Genomic DNA, 22695 nt, shown 5'->3' on the forward strand with positions numbered 1-22695 from the left:
TATAAAGTAACATTTATTTTTTTCAAGAAATTGACATTTTCAAGAAGTTGAAAAAACCCCTCATATTAATAAGCCTATTGAAAAAAATATAAAAAAAGAAATCTTTTAACTCTTGAAAAGCATTAGGCTCTAATTGTTTGAGTCACAAATGCTAATCCATATTGACTGATCCAGAATATCCCAGCTGATATTCAAAATTTGGTCATCAAATGTCTTTTCTTTTTGCAAGCTCAGTTCTATTTAGCTTCAATTCAGTGCATAAATTTGTCTTTTTATAAATTCTTGAAATACAACTAGGATAATTTTCATCATGGCTTTTTTTTCTCATAAAACAGTTAATCATCTAAAAGTGGTTTTGATTGAAATGACAAAACCAGCCTCTGATACATAATTAGAATATCTAATAAATTTTGATTAGAAACTTGCTTGAAATTCATGCCATTCCAGAGACTGAAAAATAAAAATTGATTTTAGTAAAAATGTTTTTTACAAAGATGCTTACACAAGATTGTTTCAGAACATAGAGTACTTGAAGCTTGAAGTGTTCCTGGTTTTATAAAGCCATAATCCATTCATCTTAAGTGAAAAGTATGTATATATACTTTTCAAGATTCTAATTCAACTTAATGATGACCTTATGTTTCTAAAAAAAACTACATTTCACATGATAAGCAAGAGAAAAAATAACTTATTTTAGAAAATTTCAAACATATACAAAAGTAGAAGAGAATAATGAACTCCTGCTGTGCAGCTCATTTGAATAAAATTAATGTAACTATTAATATAATTATCAACTCATAGCCAATCTTCTTCCATCTGTAGCCCCCATACCCTCCTCACTTATAGGTCAGATATGATTATTTTAAGCAAATCCCATGTACCATATTGTTCATCTGTAAATACTCTAATATGTTTTACTCACGGGTAAGAACTCTTTAAAATAACCACAATACTATTATCACATCTAAAAAAGTGGACAATTCCTTAGATTCACCAAATAACTAGTTTGTATTTTAAATTTCCTTGATTCAACAGTAAAATTTTAAGATAACAAGTCAACGATGAAGCCAACATTATGTTAAAAAACATTGCAACAGGGGCACCTGGGTGGCACAGTCGGTAAACATCTAGGTCAGGTCATGATCTTGGGGCGGTGAGATAGAGCACCTTGTAGCGCCCCGTGCTCAGTGTGGTGTCTGCTTGAGATTCTCTCTCCCTTTCCCTTTGCCCCTCCCACTCGAGCTCTCTCTCTCTCTAAAGTAAGTAAATAACTCTAAAAAGAAATCACTGCAAGATTAAAGATACATACAGACTTGGTTTTTTTTTTAAGATTTTATTTATTTATTTATTTATTTATTTATTTATTTATTTATTTATTCATAGAGACACAGAGAGAGAGAGAGAGGCAGAGACACAGGCAGAGGGAGAAGTAGGCTCCATGCAGGGAGCCCGACATCGGACTCCCGGGTCTCCAGGATCTCGCCCCGGGGTGCAGGCGGCACTAAACTGCTGCACCACTGGGGCTCCCCGATACATATAGACTTAAAGTGAGGGATGGAAAAACATTTGACATGAAATGGAAATGAAAAAAAAGAAGTCAAGCTAGCAATAGTTACATCAGACAAAATAGACTTTAAACAAAGACTGTGTTGGGGCACCTGGGCGGCTCAGTAGGTTAAGCATCCAACTCTTGGTTTCGACTCAAGTCATGATCTCAGGGTCCTGGGACTGAGGTCCGTGTTGGGCTCTGCACTCAGTGTGGAATCTGCTAGAAACTCTCTCTCTCCCTCTTCCTCTGCTTCTCCCCCTGCCCCAGTGCACTCTCTCTCTCTCTCTCTCAAGTGGATAAATCAATCTTTTTTAAAAAATTAAAAGCAGGGATCCCTGGGTGGCTCAGTGGTTTAGCGCCTGCCTTTGGCTTAGGGCGTGACCCCCGAGTCCCAGGATTGAGACCCGGGCTCCCTGCATGGAGCCTGCTTCCTCCTCTGCCTGTGTCTCTGCCTCTCTCTGTATGTCTCTCCTTAATAAATAAATAAAAATCTAAAAAAAAAATTAAAAGCAAATAAAACAAAGACTGTAACAAGAGACAAAGAAGGACCTTATATAACAATAAAGGGGGGATCCCTGGGTGGCTCAGCGGTTTAGCGCTTGGCTTTGGCCCAGGGCTCGATCCTGGAGTCCCGGGATCAAGTCCCACGTCGGGCTCCCAGCATGGAGCCTGCTTCTCCCTCCTCCTGTGTCTCTGCCTTTCTCTCTCTCTCTCTCTCTCTATGTCTATCATAAATAAATAAATAAATCTTAAAAAAAAAAACAATAAAGGGATCAACCCAACTAGAGGATATAATGATTGCAAAAACCATTGTAAGCGAGGGACTTCACGGGTACCTGGCTGACTAAGTCCATAGAGCATGTAACTCTTGATCTTGAGGCCATAAGTTTGACCCAGAGGTTACTTAAAAAAAAAAAAAAAAAAAAAAAAAAAAGATGGACTTCAGCATGACAATATGAGGGACTCCACAGACCCAGTCTCCAGTGAAATGTAAAAAGTATAAAAAGACAACCATTTACAGGATCTGGAAGAGGTCCTAAGGGTATATGCAAATGAAGAAACATCTAGTCAAGAAGATGCACTACAATTTTAGAAGACTGTATGATATTTCAGCCCAAACTATTCCCTTTCTCTCTATCTCCACTCCAGATTTGTGCAGCCGAGAAACTCAGAAACCTCTCTCCTCAGTTCCCTGTTGGAGGGTTTCTGAGGTAAGGAGCAGGACGTTAGCATCCGTCATCCTGTACCAGCAACCTGTTGCTGAGGCTAAGTTCTGGGCGAGTGTGGCCAAGAGGTGGCGACTCCCTTCATCTGTTCAGCTCCTGTTCATGGAATGGAGATTCTATGCTGATGTCACGTTGAATGTGGTCGTCCCTGCCCTGGCTCATAAGGTGATGGTTTCACACCAGGAGAGGCAAGGTGCCTCCCATCCTTCACATGCTCAACTCCTAAATCTACCTGGTGCAGCAGGTAACCACAGAGGCATCACTCAGAGAGAAGCACACCGTTGTCCCCACCCTAGCTCCAGAGCCCTGGCTCAGAGATTTGGCAGGGGGACAGAAGCAGGCTATAAGATGCATAGGTAGGTCCGTGGGGTGACTGGGTGGCTGCCTTAGGCTCATGTCATGATCTCAGGGTCCTGGGATCGGGCTCTCTTTCTGCTTGTACTCAATCTCTCCCCACCATTCAAATAAATACATACATACATACATACATAATTTAAATAAAACATGTAGGTCCTAATCTCTTCTCGAAGGAATTTACTTTATTTGCAAAGGGGGTAGAGAAGTTCAAGCCTAACGGTGCTCTCAAAAACAGTGGAGGTTGTGATGAAAGGGAATTGGGAAAAGATGGGTAGATTTGATGAAGACAGAGGTTCAAGTGTAAGCCAGCTAGTTTGCAGGGGAGAACCAGAGAAAAAGACAGCTGGTTGGAGCCCTCCTGAGTAGGAACACTAAGTTCAGGAGTTACTCCTTCAAATGAGCCAAGCGGGAGTCTACAGAGCAATTTCTGCCCCAGGGCATTATTGTAAACCACAGACCAATCAGATGGCAATTAATGGAGCTTAACATCTGGATAGGGTCAGGGAAAGAGGTGTAGACAGCCCAGCCAACCCAGGTGACATACTCCAAACCACACTTCCCTACAGGGCAACATCAAAGGTTTAACATTTGGGGGCTGGGTGGAATGAAAGTGACGGGGGAGTGGAGGGAGTTGGGGCTGGGGGGAGCTTCCCTAAAATAAGTCAGTCAGTCATTAAACAAACAAATCACAAGCCTGACATGGGGAGTGGGGGTCCAGTACCCAGAGTTGCTACAATATATTATCTAAAATGTTCAATTTCCAACAAAAACATATGAGACAAGCAGAGAAGCAGGAAAGCAGGACTCTGCTCTCACACCGGAAGAAGGGGGCAGCAGGAACTCCCTGGTGACAGTGGCCAGATGTTGGATTTAACAGACAAAGACCTAAAAGTAACCATGAAGACACTGTCAAATTCCAATTCAGAGGCCAAGGTAGCAGGATTAGAATGGAAGATGTCTGCTCCATCGGGGATGATGAAGGCCCCTGGTGGCGTCAAAGGGGACAGTTTTAGGGGTGCAGTAGGTAACCACGGAGGCATCATGGACTCAGAGCAGGAGGGTGGCTGGAGCCAACCAAAGACCGGGAAATGGCAGGTGTAGAGAGTGCGGATGAAGCCAAAGGTGTAGTGGCCTCCGTCTACTCTGGAAGGAGACACTCCCAGCTGCTCTCAGCCAGGCCAGGGCCAGGGCAGCAGGAGGAGGGGACACTGAACAGGCAGATCTCAGAGTGTGAATCCAGGTTGGGGTTTTGCTGGCCAGAAAGCCAGGAACACAGGGGAACCTGGGTTATGATGAGAGAGAAGCTCATAGGTCATAATCTTTCCTGCCTGGACAGAGAAGAAAGCTTCGGGGCTGACGTGCTGGGAGGCACGGAGGGGCAGAGAGGTGGAGGCTGTGTGAGGTCGTTGATGAGGAATGAGAACAGCAGGCGGGCAGATGGGAGGCCTTGGTCTAAGCGGGGCATTAAAGGCATAGGAGGTGGACTGGAGTCATTAACACAGGCGGTGGGAAGCCAACTCCCACCAGGAGGAGCAATCCCACATGCGCACCTCGTAAGGCTGGAGTCCAGACAGGTGGAGGCTGGAGGGTGGTGGGAGCCGAGTATGTAGGTTTAAAAATGAAAAGTTGGAGAAACAATAGTTGGCATTGAATGCCACTTTTTATTTATTTATTTTTAAGATTTCATTTATTTATTCATGAGAGACACAGAGAGGCAGAGACATAGGCAGAGGGAGAAGCAGGCTCCCTGCGAGGAGCCCGCTGCGGGACTCGATCTCAGGACCCCAGGATCACGACCTGAGCCAAAGTCAGACACTCAACCACTGAGCCACCCAGGTGTCCCTTGAATGGCACTTTAGGTCAGATGGACCTAACAGATACATACAGAACATTCCATCCAAAGCCAGTGGAATCCACATTCTTTTCAAGTACACATTGAACATTCTCCAGGATAGATTACACATTAGGCCACAACACAAGTCTCAGTAAATTCGAAAAGATTGAAAAAAAGAAGAAATGAATAGTGATTCCCGTTTTCTCCATGGAGAGAGGCATTTAGTAGAGAGCAAGCAAGGGTGGGTGTGGGATTCACAGGCTCAGAGAGGGTCCAATGTTTTATTAGCCACTGAAGAAAGGGGAGAAGGTGCTATCAAGGGCTACGTAATATCTACAGGGATTTCGATGACTAAAACCACAAAGATTGGGACGCCTGAGTGGCTCAGTCGTTGGGCACCTGCCTTTGGTTCAGGGCATGATCCTGGGGGTCTGGGATTGAGTCATGCTTCCGGCTCCCTGCAGGGAGCCTGCTCCTCCCTCTGTCTGTGTCTCCTATGAATAAATAAATAAAATATTAAACAAACAAAACACAAAGATTGAAATGAAAGACTTGAAACCATGGATTCTGTGCAGTGCCCGTCAAGAGGGTAGAGGCAAGGTGCAGCTCGCTCTGCCGTGGGTCTTGGAGTGAAGGGAAGAACCAACCCTTTGCCCGGGGCCCTCCTGTGACCCCCAGTTGGTCCCGAGGGTGGGTAGAGGTAGGAGACTGGAGCGGGAATGACCCACTCCTGCCCACAGGCGCAGGCCCCAGCTTCTCAGGATCCCTTGCAGTGGCCGGTACCTGTTGCTGCACCCAGACTTGCTGGCACACCTGAAGAACAGGTGAAGGCAGGACGTTCCTGGAAGGGACGAGTCCCTGTCTCATCCTTGAAGCTCCTGACCGCTGGGCGCTGGGCTGCTTCACAGGTTTGGAGTCTAAGACCCTGCCGGGGGCCTCCTGAAAATAGGCCGTCCCACCTGGGGCTCACTTCGGCGGAGGGCTCTGCTTCAAGGGCCCGGGGCCGAGCTGCCCCTTCCAAGGGTGCCCTTCCTGGTGATGCCAGAGGCCCTGCGGGGCGGTTCAGGTGGCCTCCCCGCCGCTGAGAGCCCCAGGCTGGCCTGGGTTTGTAAACGGATCGCAAGGCGATTGGGGGCCCTGGCGGCCCAGCACGGCCACCAAAGGAGGAGAGCAACGGTCTCAGCTCCCCACACCCGTCCCAACCCGGCGGCGGCCCTACCTCCCCCGCGCCCTGCCCCCCCCCCCACCTCCACCTCCACCCAGGGTGGCTCCTCCACCCGCCCCGCCCCGCCTCAGCCCGCCTGGAGAACCCGCCCCTCGTCTCCCCCGAACTTCTGCAAGGACCCGAGGTGCCAGGGCCAGGCCGGCAGGTCCTGGGGGTCCTTCCGAGGGGACCGACCCCGCCGTCGCCCCCCCGCCCACCATCCCCGCAGGTGGCGCAGTCCCCCGGCGCCCCGCCCCCTCCCGGGCACCCCGGACCGCGCGCCTGCCCTCGGCCGCCGCGGGGCGCCCGACCCAAGCCCCCGCCCCCCGCGCCCGCCGCCCGGCGCCCGGAGCAGAGGGACCCGCCCCCGCGGCCCCCGAGGGTGCGGCGAGCCCGGGCAGGAGGGGAGCGGCCGGACGGGGAGGCGCCGCGGGGGCCGGCGGGGCAGGGCGGCCGCTCCCGAGTCGGGCCCTGCGCACCGGGGCCTCTCCCCTCCGCCCGGGACGGCGGGGCCGGGGCCGCATGGGGCGCCCGCGCGGCCCGCTCCTGTGGCTGCTGCCGCTGCTCGCGGCTGCCTGCTCGGGGATCCTCGTCGCCCTGTACTGCTCGGCAGCGAGGCCGTACCCGGGGCCCCGGGCCGGAGCCAGGTAGGGGCTGCGGCGCGGTCGGCGGAGAGGGCGCCCCGGGGACGCGCCGGGCACGCGCGGGGCGCCCAGCCCGGGCCCTCGGCCCGCCCGTCGCGCCGGCCTCCCTGGGGCGGCTCGCGGCGGGGACCCGGGGCCGCGGCCCTTTGTCCCGGGAGCTGCCGCCGGGGGCGTCCGGCCGGCCTCCGCCGGGGTCCGGGAGGGGCCGCGCCCTGGGCGCACGGGCGCCTCGCTGCCCCGACCCTCCGGGCCCGGCTGCGTCGTCTGCGTCGGATCAGACAGCCCCGCCCGGTGGGGACCCCTCGCTCTCTGACGTCACAGTTCTCTGACTCTACTTTTGGGGAAGGGGGGCGCCCAAGGCTCCCGGTTCCAATTTTGCGGGGATTCTCAGCCCGGCCGCGTCTGCGCCCTCCCCGCGCCCGGCGCCCTGCTCCGGCCCACGCGCCGTGGGCTCTGCGGTCGAGTTTGGTGAGCGCCGTCGGGCCGCGATCCGGCGGAGCGAAGGGCTCCCCGCGCCCCGGGAACCGGAGCAGCCCCCCGCCTCCATCCCGCTCCCCTCCTGGAGCCCCCTCCTGGCCCCGCCCCCTCCCGCTCGCCCGGCGCACCTTCCCTGGTTTGCGCCCGGCCCGGATGAACCTACGAGCCTGAGCCTGCGTTGCCGGCCTTGGTGCCCGCGACGGAAGCAGCCTCACCGGGGTCTGGTCTAGCGCCAGAGAGGCGGACCGAGCGGTGCGACTGGGGCGGCGGCAGCCACCGCCCCCCCCGCCCCCAAGGCTCGCCCACCCCCCTTTGGACCGGGCTTTGCCTCCAGAGCGCTTCCCCCCCCCCCCCCGCCCCCCGCGCTCCTCCCCAAACCTTGCCCCGGGCGTCGTGGGGTGAAAGCAGAGTTAGTTATCAGTTCTCAGGGAACATTGTCGAAAGACATCTAAAGTTGCAAAACAATAGGACACACAGGCAACTCATTTTGAGCCCAGTCCCTCTAGAACAAAGGGTGCTCCGGCCGCTGGTACCTGGAGTTACATCATCTCCTCATACTCAAAAATTGCCTAAGGCAGGGGCTTAGAGGTTGCGGGTGTTAAGAAAGAGAATCCTTTGTGAGTTTTATGTCGAGGTGTTTTGAAACATATTTAAACATCCTTTGAAAGTACCTAATAAGCTTTAAATACGGGGTTGTTGAACATCCATTATGCTCAACAATGTGTTTAAAGTTCTTTCATCTTTGAAAAAGCGAGTACAGCCCAAGAACGAGTAGAGCCCAAGAACTTGTCCGTTTTCTTGTCCCACTGCTGTTTGCAAGGTGGCTAAACCCCCCCGGGGCAAGCCCGGTGGGCCCTGCTGTTGGACATAGGTATTTGGTGCCTGGAGAGGCTGAGTGGGAGGTGGGATAGTCTAGGGAAGGGGGTGCAGGCTGTGTGACCTCCCCACAGGGGGCGGAAACCGGATGGCCTGGCCACCTGGAGAGTCCTAGAAGGGGTGGGGGCAGCATTGGGACCCCCTCTTACCTCACCTGAAGGCTCTCACTGCAGGTTAGAGAGTGGAAATGCAGCCCAGGATTTAACTCGAGGCATATATCTATACATATATATAAAGGTGGGGGAGGGGGGCAGGAGAGACAGATTAGTGAGGATAGATATATGGGCTACCAGTTACCTGCCAATGTCCGCTGTCAACTTATTTTGTGAAAGATATTACATCTGAGGGTCACCTGGGTGGCTCAGTCGGTTAAGCGGCTGCCTTTGGCTAGGGTCATGATCTCAGCCCCTTGTCACATCAGGCTCCCTGCTCGTGGGGAGCCTCCTCCCTCTGTAATCTCACTCTCTCTAAAATAAATTTAAAAAAATTTTTTTTAAGATTTATCTATTCATTCATGAGAGACATAATGAGGCAGAGGGAGAAGCAGGCAGGCTCCCTGCAGGACTCCATCCTGGGACTCCAGGATCACCCCCTGAACCCAAGGCAGACGCTCAACCACTGAGCCACCCAGGCATCCCAAATAAAATCTTAAAAAAAAAAAAAGAAAAAGAAAAAGAAAGGACATCTGAGAGCCCAGAATTCCTAAGAATACAATCCAAATGGAGTAGATTTTGTTTTATGAGAAATGCACTGCAGTGGTACTTCCTTACCTGCAGTTTGGCTTTCCCAGGTTTCAGTTACCTAACCCCCCCCCCCCCCCCCGCCCCATACCCCCCCACCCCATGAAGCCAGGTCTGGCCAAGACTCCTCTCCATCTCATCACCATCTCATTTTGTCGTCTCCCACTGTCACAAGCAGGGGGATATTTACAGAGTAAGACATTCACAGAGACCACACTCTCATTACATTATTATGATTGTCCTGTTTTTTGTTTTTTTTTTTAATTTTTTTATTTATTTATGATAGTCACACACACAGAGAGAGAGAGAGGCAGAGACACAGGCAGAGGGAGAAGCAGGCTCCATGCACCGGGAGCCCGACGTGGGATTCGATCCCGGGTCTCCAGGATCGCGCCCTGGGCCAAAGGCAGGCGCCAAACCACTGCGCCACCCAGGGATCCCTGATTGTCCTGTTTTATTATTAATTATTGCTGTTAATCTCTTCCAGTGCCTAATTTATAAATCAAACTTTGTCATACGTGTGTCTATAGAGGAAAAAACAGAGCGTGTACAGGGTGCGGTACTATTCACAGTTTCAGGCATCCACTGGGGGCCTTGGAGCTTACCCCAAGGATAGGAAAGAACTACCGTACAGTCCTTCTTTCTCCAAAGGCTGGTAAAATTTTTGGGAGGGCCACAGGTGGGCCGGCCCCCTTCCCCGCCCCATCCAGGCTCTCTAGGCAGGTGTGTTTAGAAGCCCTTGGATTCCTAAGAAGGAGGGCTGGGAGAAATCACTGACCACTGAGGGCTGCTCTGAAGATGAGCAGACCTCCCTGAGGCTGGGGTGTTCGGGGCAGCAAAACAGAATGGGGTGGGGGTTCTCCAGCCCCTCCTCTGCAGCTCTGTCCCCCGGGTCTCCAAGCTGCCCAGGCCTGCAGCTATAGCATCTGCTTCTCAAGCCTGGCTCACACTAGAATCATCTGGGGAGGAGGCCTAGACCAGTCAGATCAGAACTGCAGGGGCGGGGCCCTGAGCAGGGGTGTTTTTCAACAGCTCCCAGGCGGTTCTCACGGCTGGAGGCTGAGTACTGGGGTCCCAGTTCCTCTTCAAAGGGGGTCTTGTGCAGAGGAGAACTACAGGATGGGGGGGGACCTGCCATCAGAGGGGGAAAGGATCATCCCTGCTCTTTCCCGTCTGTCCCTCGAGGGCCCTATGGGAACCTGAAGTGAGGCAGGTCGCAAGCTCTCTGGTGGCCCAGCTGGTTCCGCATGTCAGAAGCAAGCAACAAGAGGCCTTTGTTTCCTTGCAAATGGCCAGCCCCAACGGTTCCCAAAGCCTGCCCACCTGCTTCCTTGTGGCTGTCAGGGAGAAGGCAGGAGTCTGGGGAAAACCTGACACTCTTTAGAATAAGCAAAGGCCTCCGTTCCTTCTATTTTGTTCGCTCTCATCCCTGATGCAGGGCTTGCCTGGGAGGTGGGAGTAGGGGTGGAGCAGTATCATCGGCTCCTCCCGACTGACCCTCCAGAAGGGACACTGTCCTAGAGTCCTTTCCCTGCTTCCTTTAGATAAGGAGAGCTAGCATTTAGAGGACACTTTTTTAAAAGATTGATTGATGAGAGACAGAGAGAGAGGCAGAGACACAGGCAGAGGGAGAAGCAGGCTCCCCATAAGGAGCCCGATATGGGACTTGATCCTGAATCCTGGGATCAGGCCCTGAGCCAAAGGCAGCCGCTCAACCGCTGAGCCACCCAGGCGTCCCAGGAGGACGCTTTTTGTATGAGATAATAGTCTCTGAACCCTCCCAACAATTGGATATGTGATGTGATTAACAATAATTATTAATCACTTGATTATATCCACTGTCCAGATGTAGACACCAAGGCTCTGAGAAGTCACTTCCCTAAATCCCAGGGTACAAACCTAGGGTGTGAGGCTTCAGACTCACTTATGTAGGAGGAGGCTGCTGGTGAGGAGCCGGGAGCGAGTGGCAGGACAGCCTACCCCACGGAGAAAGGGGACCTCGCCCTGTGGGACCTACCGCCTGCCTCTGGGGCCTTGGCAGGGAGCTCCCTCAGGTGGTGGCTGGGGCCTGGCAAGCTTTCCTAGCGTATGTTTTCATGCTTGAACCAGATTTCACCGTTCTGTAAACTCCACATTTCTGCCGCTTGCCATGGGATTTCTTGATTTCTGGGTTTATAGAGCTGAGCAGAACATAATAATGTGATGATATTTTTTTTTCCTATAGAGACAGACATGGGTAAAACTCAGAGCCCCCCCCCCCCAAAAAAAAAAAATCAGAGCCCAGTAAGATCAAAGGAATGACATCTTTGGCCCTGACAGGCTTTGTCAGCCCCTGGAGCTGAGTCGGAAGTCTCTGGGGGACAGCTCAGACCCCTGCTTTACTTCTACTTCTCCCCCAGGAACACCACATCGTCTCGGGGATTCTTTGGACACAAGGCATCAAATGCTGGAATGAGAAAGGTACAACGGTCAACTATTCTGGCAGTTTCAAGCATCTTCAAGTTAGCGGGGAGGAGGGGAGAAAGATGAACATGTTCTCATGTTCTCATTCTCATGAGACTGCTGGTGGGAACTCTCTGGAACCCCTAAATATGAAATGGTGAGCTGAGCAGCCAGCCAGACCTGGCCACCAGGGTTCCTTGTACCCCAGTAGCAGAGAAGAGGTGTAGCCAGGAGAAAAGTTCTTGGGAAGTCTTGTAAGTTATCCTTAAAAGGCCTGTGAATTTGACATTCTATTCAAAATGTCTTTTTATTTTTTTAAGATTTTATTTTTAAGTATTACACCCGCCATAGGGCTTGAACTCATGACCCCAAGGTCAAGAGTCACATATTCTACAGACTGAAACCCTCAAAATGCCTTCTTACTATAAAAGTCACACATTTAAACTACTCTCCATGGAGTAAACAAGCAAACTGGAAAACCCCATGCTTGCCCAGGGGGTTGAGAACCTTCTAGGCCCTGCTCCATAACAAACAGTGCTGCCTCAAGCACGCCACACGTAAGTCACATGGCAACCCTGTCGTGTAGCTTTTATAGATGACCGCAGCGAGGTACAGAGAGGTCAGGTACCTGGTGCAGGGCCACTCTGCGACAAGAGGTGGCATTGGCATTTGAGCCTCTGGTTGGACCCCAGAGTATGGCTCTCTCTGAACCACAGAGGAACGCTCTGTGTGCTGCCACTGAGCAGGATCGTGATTGGTGTTCTGGATTGATTCGGGTTTAAGAGTTGTGTTCAGTGCCCAAGAGACCAACCCAGGACTTGTTAGCTGAGGCCTTGGGGGAAAAGATTTCACTGCATGTAAAATGTAGTGACAGCTGAGCTGTTCAGAGACACAGCGAGTAGCCCTGGGCAGGTGAGGAGGGTTGTCTTGAGAACAGAGGCAGGGAGGACAGTGGGCCTGCAGGCCAAAGAGAAGCCTCAAGCATCTCGTGGGTGCTTATAAGTCATCTTCAAGTTTCCTAAAGCCCTGTGTGCACCTTGAGCTGCTTGATGCAAACTGACATATCCCCACTGGGTTAAAAAAAAAAAAAGAAAAGATTTGAGGTGGCTTTTGGATACACATAACAAGGCAAAAATATAAAATAGAATCAAATGAAAAAATAACAAAAGGAGAAATAAAGGTAGGAGAGTAAGGTAAGTACATGAAAAGTGTGCCACAAGATATAAGGGATAGGCCATAGATCTGGCTCTGAGCTTCCTAGTGGCCACAGTGATGAAGGAAATTTGCCATTGTGTCCAAGAGATAACAGCAGGCCAACTGCCCAAGTGAAGCACAACCTTTCCCGATACAAAGACTGGAAGAGTTTTTTCCTGGCACCTCTTAAAGGCGGCCCTGGAAAACACCCCAAAGATGAACTGAATAGCAGTGAAATTGGTAATCAGCTCTGCTACAATGCTTGCTTTGAAAATGTGAATTTGTTCCAAGGAGATTGGTATCTTAGGAAACAATTTGAGCATAACACAAACTTTGTGTTTGCTTTCGAGTGACTGTCATTGAGAACAATAGGGGTTTTTTAAAATAATATTTTTTAAAGATTTTTTTGAGAGAGAGAGAGTGAGAGAGAGCATGAGCAGGGGAGGGGCAGAGGGAGAAGTAGACTCCCTGCTGAGAGGTGGGACTTGATCCCAGGACCCCGAGATCATGACCTGAGCCAAAGGCAGATGCTTAGCCGACTGAGCCACCCAGGCGCCCTGAGAACACTAAGGTTAAATGCAGAAAACCACACTCCACCGAAGGGGGCCACAGAGGAGTACACAAAACGCACACGCATGCGCCCTTCAGATGCGCACTTCACTGTGTTATAACCCTCTTTCCACTACTTCACAATAACTCACGAGCTGCCACCCTTCTGATGCCACACGCGAACATCGAGTCTTTTCCAAGGTCAAGGGCCATGTGTGTGTGTAGACCTTCACCGTGGGCTGCATGAAACCGTGCTTCCATCTCTGTGAGGCCCCTCTTTTGTTTTGGGCATCACTGACAAAGCTTTTTGAGTGTTGTGCTGCTCATCCCATTTTCCCAAAAGCCCCGTGGTTTTGCAGAGTGTGATGATCCATAGGGAATGTCATAGCAGAGATGACCGTGTGGCTCTCTCCTGCGTTGTCCTTTGATCAAACCAGAGAGCCCCGGACAGTGGGAAGGGTAGCCCCAGCCAGCCCCAGCCCAAGGCTGTGCGGGAGTCTGACATTGGGGTTGCAGGCCGATGGGGTTGGAGCCTGTTCAAGCACCTTCCCCTCTTGAGGCCCCTGCATGCACAGGCCCTGTGTTGATTCCTAGGGCTTCTGAAGCAAATTACCACAAACCGGGGTGTTGAAAATACAAGAAACCAATTTTATCCCAGTTCTGGACTCCAGAAATCCAAAATCAGGGGATTGGCTGGGCCACCTTCCAGAGCTTTCTAGGGAAGAATCCTTCCTTGCCTCTCCCATTTTCTGGAAGCTCCTTGGCTTATGGCCACTCCACTCCAGTCTCTGTGTCTGTCCTTACATGGCTTTATAAGGACACCAGCCACTGGGTTAGGGTCCACCCGAAACCAGTATGACGTCATCTTAATGAATTACATCTGCAAAGACCCTATTCCCAAATGAGATCACATCCTGAGGTTCTGGGCAGACAGAGGTGGTGGGGGACACTCTTCAACCCAGAACAGGTACCACCGAGGAGAAAATGATCGAAATCTTCCCAGCAGCCCGTCCCCCACAAATCTTATGGAGAGGACTGCCAGAGCTAGGGTTTGGATCCAGGCTGATGGATTCTAAAGACCAGGCTGGAATTCCCCACCAAAGGCCAGGCGGGTCTTACCCATTTTGTGGAAAAAAGCCCCCAAATTTCCCTAAGTGCGAAGTGAAGGAGCGAGAGGCCAGAGCCATCAGGCCCTGCATAGCTGGCATCCCGGAGAGAAAGGCCTGGGCGCGGTACGTCCAAAAAGCTCTGCCCCCACCACACTGCTGTGCCACAGGCCAGCTCAGCTGGCAGGTCTGGGGGATCCCAAGTCTGGAGGGAAGGGAAGCTCCCCCCCCAGCCACAGCCCCCATAGTGGAGCTCAGTACTCTTATCTCCTGCCCCACAGAACCCGCACTGCCGACGCCCACTTGACCTGGCCATCCAGAGGCACCCCCACTTCCGTGCCCTGTTCGATCTCTCCACTCCAGTGCTGCTATCGGGGAGCCTCTTCACTCAGGAGCTCTGGGACAGCCTGAGCCAGCACAAAGCCCCCTACGGCTGGCAGGGCCTGTCCCACCAAGGTAACCTGCAGCAGCTGCTTCTTGCCCAGGCCTCTGGCCCCAAGAGAATCCCTTCCTGTTGCTCTTAGCCTTGATGTAGGCCCTGCCCTCACAGCATCTTTTGGGGACACCCACCACGCCCAGGCCCATTTCCTTCCAGGAAGGTCTCAGGGCTCGACCCCCTGGGCTGTGTGACTCCCGCCACACCTACCGGCCCCTGCAAGCACCGTGGGGTCAGGGAGACGGGCTTGGGTGCACCCGGCGGCCACTCAGCTGGGGCTGCTGTCCAGAGGTGGCCGACAACAGGAGCTGTGGGGCCTCAGACAGCCCGCCCATGGTCCCCGCTGTGGGACTCCCAACCCTCACGTGCCTCGGATTAGTTTCTTGTGGAACATAGAGGACTCGGTATTCGAATTCTTGGGGTGACTGAGGGTAGAGCCAGACCTCTCCCCCTGCCCTCCAGGCCTCGGAGGGGGGTGTCAGGCCCGTGGCAGGTGGCATGCCAGAAACAGCCTTGGGACAGCTCCGGCCCACACGACAGCCTTCCCCATGGCTCCCCGCCTTGTCTGGCACCCACAGCCATTAACTCCACCCTGAGCCTCCTGAACGGCTCCGAGAGCTCCCAGCTGTTCGCCGCCTCCAGGAAGCCACTTTCAAGCTGCATTCGGTGCGCGGTGGTGGGGAACGGGGGCATTCTGAACGGTTCCCGCCAGGGTCTGAACATCGACGCCCATGACTACGTGTTCAGGTATGGGCGCAGGGCGGGGTGGGGGGCGGGGGGAGAGCCAGGCCCCCAGCTGCCCTGGGGAGCGGGCCGCAGGGTGACGGGCACCTGCCTGGGCCGCGGCCCGTGTGCAGACAGACCCTGAAGACGGAGCGAGGGGGCCGCGTGCCTGCCAGGAGGGGGCCCCCGGGCCGGATGTCCCCTGAGGTCCGGAGATGTGGGGATGGGCTGGATGGGGACAGGTAGGCGGAACCCCGGGGATGGGCTACACACGCAGCAGGGCTTCTATCTGGACCAGACTCAACGGCGCGGTGATCAAAGGCTTCGAGAAGGATGTGGGCAACAAGACCTCCTTTTACGGTTTCACTGTGAACACGATGAAAAACTCTCTCATCTCCTACTGGAACTTTGGCTTCACCTCCGTGCCGCAAGGACCGGTGAGGCTCCTGATGGGCGTGGCACTGTCACGGGCGGTCAGGGCCACCGTTCCCAGAGGCCCCGTCCGCGGGCGGACCGCGGCCCCCACCCAGGAGATGGAGAGGCTGGGCTGGGATCCTGGGTGCATGTAAGGAGGGGCGCCCCGGAGTTCCGGGCGGCACAGGACCCCTCTGGAGTAGAGCGTGGGTGGCTGGTGCTCACTGAGCCCGTGGGGTGCCGGGCCCTTTACAGGATGCCACGTCTGCCCCGTTTTAGGAGGAGACTAAGCAAGGCAGCGGCAGGGCCAGGGGCCAGGGCTCAAAGGACTCCCACCCAGAGCTCACGCTGCACCGGGTGGGGGGAAGGGTGTTTACTGGGTGCCTCCTCCTCTTCCCAGCGGTGGACGTGGTCAGCACAGCTACCCATTTCCAGACGGCAACGTGTCTGTGCAAGGCCACCCCGCAGCTAAGATCATCAAAGTCCAGCCCCCTCTGACCACACCAGCCCTAGGGCTGCCTCCCCCTTCCCTGAGCTGCCTTCCTGACGTGTGCCTTCCTGATCCCACAGCAGCCCGTGAGGGAGGCTGAGGTTCAGAGGCGCAGAGCGGTGCCCAGCTCTCCGGGGAGCAGGACCCAGAATTTGAGGCCGCCTCCTGCCTCCGGCTTCTTTCAGCCACACCCAGTTACCAGAATACTGCTCCTCCCTTCGGGAGCTGTCTGGGTGCCACATGAAGAGGGGAGATCTCGGGATGAGGGCTCTGTGGTGCTTGATAGGACCGGGTTGAGTTTCTAGAAGCTTCCTCCTCTGAGCAGGAAATTCAGGAGTGTCCCAGCCACAGCAGGACCATCCTAGCTCAGGTAGAACCACGCAGTAGGGTTGGTTTCTGGCCACACTACCTGTATGAGTCATCCGTGCGTTAACAAAGGACCCCAGACTTAGCTTCAAACAACAAACATTTCTCATCTTACAGTTTCAGTGGGTCAGGAATTCGGGAACAGTTTAGCAGGGTGGTTTTGGCTCAGGATCTGGGGTGTTTGCCGGGATCAACTGGGACTCTGGGCACTTGAAGGCCTGACGGAGGCCTGAGTCCAGGTGGCCCCTCTCTGGCCACTGGAGTGTCTGCAGGTCCTGGCAGCTCACTTCACCCAGCGGGGGGCGGCGGGGGGGAGTCCCAGGGGGGCAAGGACGCCGCACTGCCTTTTATGGCCTGGTCCCCAAGGTCTCGCACCATCACTTCCACTTCTTTCTATTCATTAGTCGCTCGAGGGGATGGCAAGTAAGCTTCGCCTCCTGAAGAGTACCAAGAGATTCGTGACCACGTATTGAGACCCCCATGGGCTGAGGGTGGGGATTATAGGCAGAAATTCTCCCATTGGGGTGGGTGGCAGGACTGGGTGGAGGGCTGGGCAGGAGCCGGACGTGGTCGTGTTGGGGGAGTGGGGGGACACTGGCTCAGTGTCTCTCTTGCCCCCACAGGACCTGCGCTACATCTTCATCCCCTCGGACATCCGCGATTATGTGATGCTGAGATCGGCCATTCTGGGCGTGCCTGTCCCCGAGGGCCCTGATAAAGGCGACAGGTGAGCAGCCAGGCAGGTGTGGGGTGTGGTAGTGCTGGGCCCACTGTCGGGCAGGGAAAGTGGGTGAGGACAGCAAGAAAATGCCCCACAAAGAGAGTGCTGGGGAATTATGCTCTTTTTCTTTTCCTGCCCCTAGAAAAGCCCAGGTAAGCGTCCTGGTCCCCAGGAACCCGCCCGATGAGGTGGGCTGTGGCCTCGCAGGGCCACTTTTCTGAATGAAGCAGGCAGCCTGGCTCCTCGGCTTCGGGCTACTGTCCCTCTAAGCAGCGCAGTCCCCCAGCCGGCAGCACGGCCCGGGCTGTCCACTCCCGGCTGTGGGGGCCTGCGGAGCGCACTGTGTCTGGAAGCTAAGTGGGGGGCCGGTATCCATGCGGCTCATCCCGGCAGGCACCCTCCTGGGACTGTGCCCACAAAGTGGGAGAGCAGGTGACAGGTGCCCAGTGTCCTACAAGGAGAGAGAACAAAGGACACTCTTTTCTCCCCCACCCTCCTGGGCAGCAGGCCGATGTCCAGCTCTTTTGAACCATGTCCTGGCCTCGGCCAAACCTCCTCCCCGTGGCACAGAGACAATTTCTTGTCCCAAAGTCGAGTCCTTTAGAAATCCATGCCACCTCTGCAGCCACGAAGACCAACCGTCCTGTCTCAGTGCTCCCGGGACCTGCCACCCCCTCACCCCGCCCCGAGGGCAGATTCTGAGGGCCTGAGGGGTTAAGCCCTCAGAGGCCAGGCCGGGGACTCTGGCCCGGCTGCACCCCACCCCCGCCTTGTGACTAGCCAACAATCGCCATGATGATGCTGCAGCTGGTCATGAGGGTGGGCTTTGTGACCCGGGCGGGACTGGGCTCTTGGGGGGGGCCGGCTCAGAGACATCGATCGGGTGGTCGTAAGCCTCCCCAACACCAATGAGCTCCCCCTCCCATACCCCCAATCCGTCCCCCACCCAGTCCCCCTCCCAGTCCCGGTCCAATAACATCCTCCCTTCCAACCAGCAGCCCTACTCCAGCTCTGGTGGCTCGGCCCCATCTCCGTCCGCCACCCGAGGGTCCTCCCGGCCCCCCTCTCATGCTCCCACCCCGACTGCCTCGCAGCCCTCTTCCCGGGCTTCGTCCCTGGCCCCCAGCCCCCACGTCCAACATGTACCCCGGGGGGCTTCCCAAACCCCTACTCCGCCCACCTCCAAATCTCCTTCCCAATCTGCCTTGAAATCCCTCTCGAGAAACTCCTCCCAGACTCCTCCGGTGCCCCTCGCCAGGTCCCCTTCCCACAGCCCCGCCACCTCGGCCTCCTACATCGGGCCCGTTCGGGGCATCCCCTCCTACATCGCGCCCTATGTGCCCCGCTTCCTGAAGGAGCCCCCCTTCTTCCAGCCCCCGACCGCACCCCTGCCCCAGAACCAGTGCTTCCCCTGCCCCTTCCCCTGCCCGGCCCGGGAGCCGCCTGTCCCCGACTCCCTCTACTTCCCCCTGCTCCCCCCGCCTCCCCACCACCCCCGGGTCAACTGCTCCTACCCCACCCCGCCCGCCCTCTTCACGCCCCCCTCCTCGCTCACCTACACCCCCCCCACCGAGGTCCTGGTGGGCGGGAAGCCGCACGTGGTGCCCACCGTGCTGCCCGCCACCTTCTACACGCCCTTCTCCCGCTACTACGCCCAGCCCCGGCCCTACCGCCCGCACCGCCGCAGGCCCAGCGCCTTCCCCCTCACTTCGCTCCCCAACCTGCCCTACGACACCCCGGGCCGCTCTGTCCACTTCTTTCGTGGGTCCTAGGCCTCAGACCTATTTCGGACCAGAAGCCTCTGCCAGGAAATTCAAGCTACTACATCCGGACTTCATCAGCTACCTGAGGGAGAGGTAGGTGTGCAAGGGGGGGGTTGGGTGCACGAAAGCTCCCCTCCATCACCCCTGCACACCAACCCCCCCCACCGCTGCGGGCCCCTTATGGTCCTACGCTGTAACCTGTGGCGAGAGCGGTCTGTGTAGAGGCCCGGACACAGGCCGCCCAAGGCGACCTCATCTCACCCCTCCTTTCCTCCCTCAGTCCCTTACCCCTACATGTGTGGCGGGGGCGGGGGGAGGGCAGTGTCCTTTGCCCCTCCCTGGGGACATCCTGGTGGTCACCAGGTAAGTACCAGCAGCAAGCAGAGACAGGGATGCTGTTGAGCATCATACAAGGACCCAGAACGCCCCCACAACAAAGAACGAGCGGGCCCCGAACGTCAACTGTGCCATGGCTGAGAGGCCCTGCTGTGGCCCCGAGGCTGGCATCCCCAGAGAGCAAGTGAAGGGTGGCGAGCCGATCTGGGGAGGCAAACGGGTGTCCGGCACTCACAGCCCCATTCAAGAGAGGTAGAAAGGCTGGCAGGGGCGAGGCGGTGTGTCTGGCGAAGCTTACATGTGAATCCCGGGCCAAGGTCAGGCCTTGGCCACCCGTACAGTGGCCTCACTTTTGGATTTTGAGAGTGTGTGGGCACACTTCTCTCACCAGCGACTCCCGGTCGCAGGGAGGGTCCCTGCCCCTTATGTCCCTCTTAAGGGATTCCTGCTTGGCTAGAGATTGGGGATAGAGAGAAATATGGTCTCAGGCTAAATACATGGGCCACCTGTCCCCTACCCAGGCTGGTTACTGAGCCAGAGGTGAAGGCAGGGGTTGCAGAAAGGAAAGGGGAGCCAGGCTGGGTTCAGGCGTCTAGAGGGGGAAGAGGGAAGGATCGTTCCTCTGGTTCTTCTGCACGGGCCTGCTCCTCTTTCTCACCCCACTCTGTTACTCAGACTTTTGCATTTGCTTCATTTAGTTTCTTTCTTCCTGAAGGGGGAATGGCCTACACTAGAAGAGCCAGGAAGTTCTAAAGGGTTTCCCAGCCAATCTGAATTGGTAGCCAGACGGTGTAAGGGCACAACCATCGAGTGAGACCTACACCTCTTTCTTGAGTTTTGATGCCACTTTTCGTCTCCAGGTTTTTGAAATCAAAGTTGATTAACACAAATTTTGGAGACCTATATATGCCTAGTACTGGGGCTCTCATGCTGCTGACGGCTTTGCACACCTGTGACCAGGTAAGAGGCCTTCCCTCTCAGGGGCCCGCAGCAGCAGAGGACTGGTGTGGGTGGAACCTAACCTGATCTGGGACAACCCCTACAAGGGGCCTGGGTCACGCTTGGACCTGGGACTCGGCCTCTACCCTGTGGGGGAGTGCCACTCCTGAACTGCGTCCACACGGGCTTTCCAGGGGCCTTCCCAGGACAGGTGTGGGGCCAGTCTTGCTTGCCTCCAGCAGCCACCTGCCTGGGCACCTCTGTCCTTCACCCCTAGGGTATTTAAGGCGCATGTTATTAAATTGTTCTTGTGAAAGGGAATCTCAGCATAAGTGGTCAAGGACATCCTTTTAGGAGTAAATTCTGGAACTGAGCTGGGCAACAGGTTTAGCCTTCCACATACAACCTTTGAAATCACTGCATAAGAATGTCCCTGGTATGGTGCTGCCCACATGATCCCAGCAGGTTAAGAAGCAGTTTTTTTCTTTTTTTTTTTCTTTTTAAGATTTTACTTATGTATTCATGAGAGACACAGAGAGAGAGGCAGAGACATAGGCAGAGGGAGAAGCAGGCTCCCTGCAGGGAGCCTGATGTGGGATTCGATCCCAGGACCCTGGGTTCATGCCCTGAGCTGAAGGCAGATGCTCAGAGCCACCCAGGTGGCCCAAAGCAGCCGTCTCTTGACCGTGCTCCTGGTAGAATGAGCCACAAGTAGCCATAGGCTTTTGCCTCCAATTCAAGCTTAATAATGGAGAGCATGGCTTTGATCAGGAATTGGAGAGCTGAGTTTAAAACCCAGCCTGGCCATCACTAGCTCGTGACTGAGGACCTGCTCGGTTACCTCTCTGAGCATTTCCCCATTTTACAAATGGGGATAACACCACAGATTATGTTGAGGCTGAGAGGATGTATTCAAGAGCCCAGTGCCTGCCATTAGGGTGAGCTCCATCTACTGCTTATCTGTATCTTTGACACAGCATCTAAAGAAGGCCGGGGGACTGTGCCGTCCCCGGTTCTTGTCACTTCACACATCTGTTCTCACATAGCTCAGTAAATGCCAATTCTTGACTATCCTTGTCCAGGTTAGTGCCTATGGATTCATCACAAGCAACTACTGGAAATTTTCTGACCACTATTTCGAGCGAGTTAAGAAGCCACTGATATTCTATGTCAACCACGACCTGTCCCTGGAAGCCTCCCTGTGGAGGGACCTGCACAAGGCCGGCATCCTTCAACTGTACCAGCGCTGACCCTGAAGTACCCACACCCTCTGTTCAATCAGAGCCACGGCCCCTCATGTGGCCAAAGCTGCATCTGGTCTTTTTAGCCTCCGAAAAAGGCTCCAGCCCTCCTCCACCCACTTCTTCTCTAGAGAACATTAGGAGATGGATTTGTGACCGTCATTGCAGCCTGTTCATTGTGAGACACCCCATCTTATTCTTGGGTTTCTCTGAGAAAACTCCCTGCTGGGTTGGAGACAGACCTCCCAACCTTGGTGAAGACAAAAGACTGCTCTGCTGGACGTTTCAAAACTGAAGGTAACACAAGATGACACTGTGACCCTCGCCAGCAAAGGCTAGACATTCTTCAAAGGGAAGTATCTCAAAGCCAGCAATTGGTACTGAAGCTTAGGACATTGGTAGAGTGACTGAAGGCATCTCCACTGACCAGGGTCAAGCAGCAGTATAGGCAAACACACTCCCCAGCCAGACCCTCCCATGAGCATGGCAAGCTCACAGCACCTCCAGAGCGATTTCACTCTAAAACATGCCTGAACCACCTGAGGACATGACCACCTTCCTTCTGCCCCATGATAGTGGGAGTGCAAAAGGCAGATTGTAATTTGAACTAGGTACTCGCATAAATGATGGGATGACCATTGTGTCTTTTTTGCGTGTTGGGGGCGCCGGGGGTAGTAGGCAGGGGAGGTATACCACGGAGTGTTTAGCATGCACATCACTCAGAAAATTCAAGCCCCATGGGCAAGCCCTGGTATTTTGACAGAGGTCAACTGCACAGAAGGCTGCCTAAGTCCCACTGGAGATGTATTACCACCTTACCACCGAAAGGATGACATCACGGCTCCGGTAAATCTGGATTTAGTGGATAAGCAGTTTCATTTTAGACAGAGCACATGGGCTTCTATTGGAAGGGTAAGGCTCAACTAACCCAAGTTATCACCACATAGCCCTTAAGCCCTGGGATTTACTGGCCTGATGACTAGTAGCCTGACAGTCTGACCTAGTACACTGTGCAAGCCTCAGGGGTTGGGTGGAGGGGGTCTCTACTGGGCTGGCTGGCAAGGGCCT

The 22695-nt window shown here is 54.4% G+C and overlaps 1 protein-coding gene and 2 long non-coding RNA genes across 6 annotated transcripts; 1 reads left to right on the top strand and 2 right to left on the bottom strand.

Moving 5' to 3' along the window:
* Positions 1 to 3292: 3292 nt before the first annotated feature.
* On the bottom strand, positions 3293 to 7575 carry LOC125755708 (uncharacterized). The gene is made up of 2 exons (XR_007412804.1): positions 7420 to 7575; positions 3293 to 5905 (listed from the first exon to the last, which is right to left on the bottom strand). It is a non-coding gene; the product is annotated as an uncharacterized LOC125755708 (long non-coding RNA).
* On the top strand, positions 6651 to 22265 carry ST6GALNAC2 (ST6 N-acetylgalactosaminide alpha-2,6-sialyltransferase 2). Of its 4 annotated transcripts, none has more exons than XM_025468104.3 (9): positions 6660 to 6817; positions 11307 to 11367; positions 14480 to 14654; positions 15213 to 15381; positions 15656 to 15794; positions 17251 to 17354; positions 19007 to 19204; positions 20308 to 20407; positions 21469 to 22265. In XM_025468104.3, the coding sequence occupies exons 1-9, from the start codon at positions 6693 to 6695 to the stop codon at positions 21634 to 21636; spliced, it is 1239 nt and encodes a 412-aa protein (XP_025323889.1). In that variant the 5' UTR covers positions 6660 to 6692; the 3' UTR covers positions 21637 to 22265. The 4 variants fall into 4 exon arrangements, with proteins under 4 accessions (XP_025323892.1, XP_025323889.1, XP_025323890.1 ...); XM_025468105.3 differs by having other exon boundaries at positions 6661 to 6817; positions 19121 to 19204; XM_025468107.3 differs by lacking the exons at positions 20308 to 20407; positions 21469 to 22265 and adding an exon at positions 20163 to 20301 and having other exon boundaries at positions 6651 to 6817.
* Positions 16715 to 17393, bottom strand: LOC125755707 (uncharacterized). The gene is made up of 2 exons (XR_007412803.1): positions 17254 to 17393; positions 16715 to 17064 (listed from the first exon to the last, which is right to left on the bottom strand). It is a non-coding gene; the product is annotated as an uncharacterized LOC125755707 (long non-coding RNA).
* Positions 22266 to 22695: the final 430 nt, after the last annotated feature.

This window comes from Canis lupus, chromosome 9, assembly GCF_003254725.2.
Source record: "Canis lupus dingo isolate Sandy chromosome 9, ASM325472v2, whole genome shotgun sequence".
Lineage (NCBI taxonomy): Eukaryota > Metazoa > Chordata > Mammalia > Carnivora > Canidae > Canis > Canis lupus.

Bases quoted from the DNA above. Each gene is read 5' to 3' on its own strand.
- ST6GALNAC2 (XM_025468104.3), top strand. From the start codon at position 6,693: ATGGGGCGCCCGCGCGGCCCGCTCCTGTGGCTGCTGCCGCTGCTCGCG. The intron at 6,818-11,306 runs GTAGGGGCTGCG...CTTCTCCCCCAG, and splicing joins GGGCCCCGGGCCGGAGCCAG to GAACACCACATCGTCTCGGG. The intron at 15,795-17,250 runs GTGAGGCTCCTG...TTGCCCCCACAG, and splicing joins CCTCCGTGCCGCAAGGACCG to GACCTGCGCTACATCTTCAT.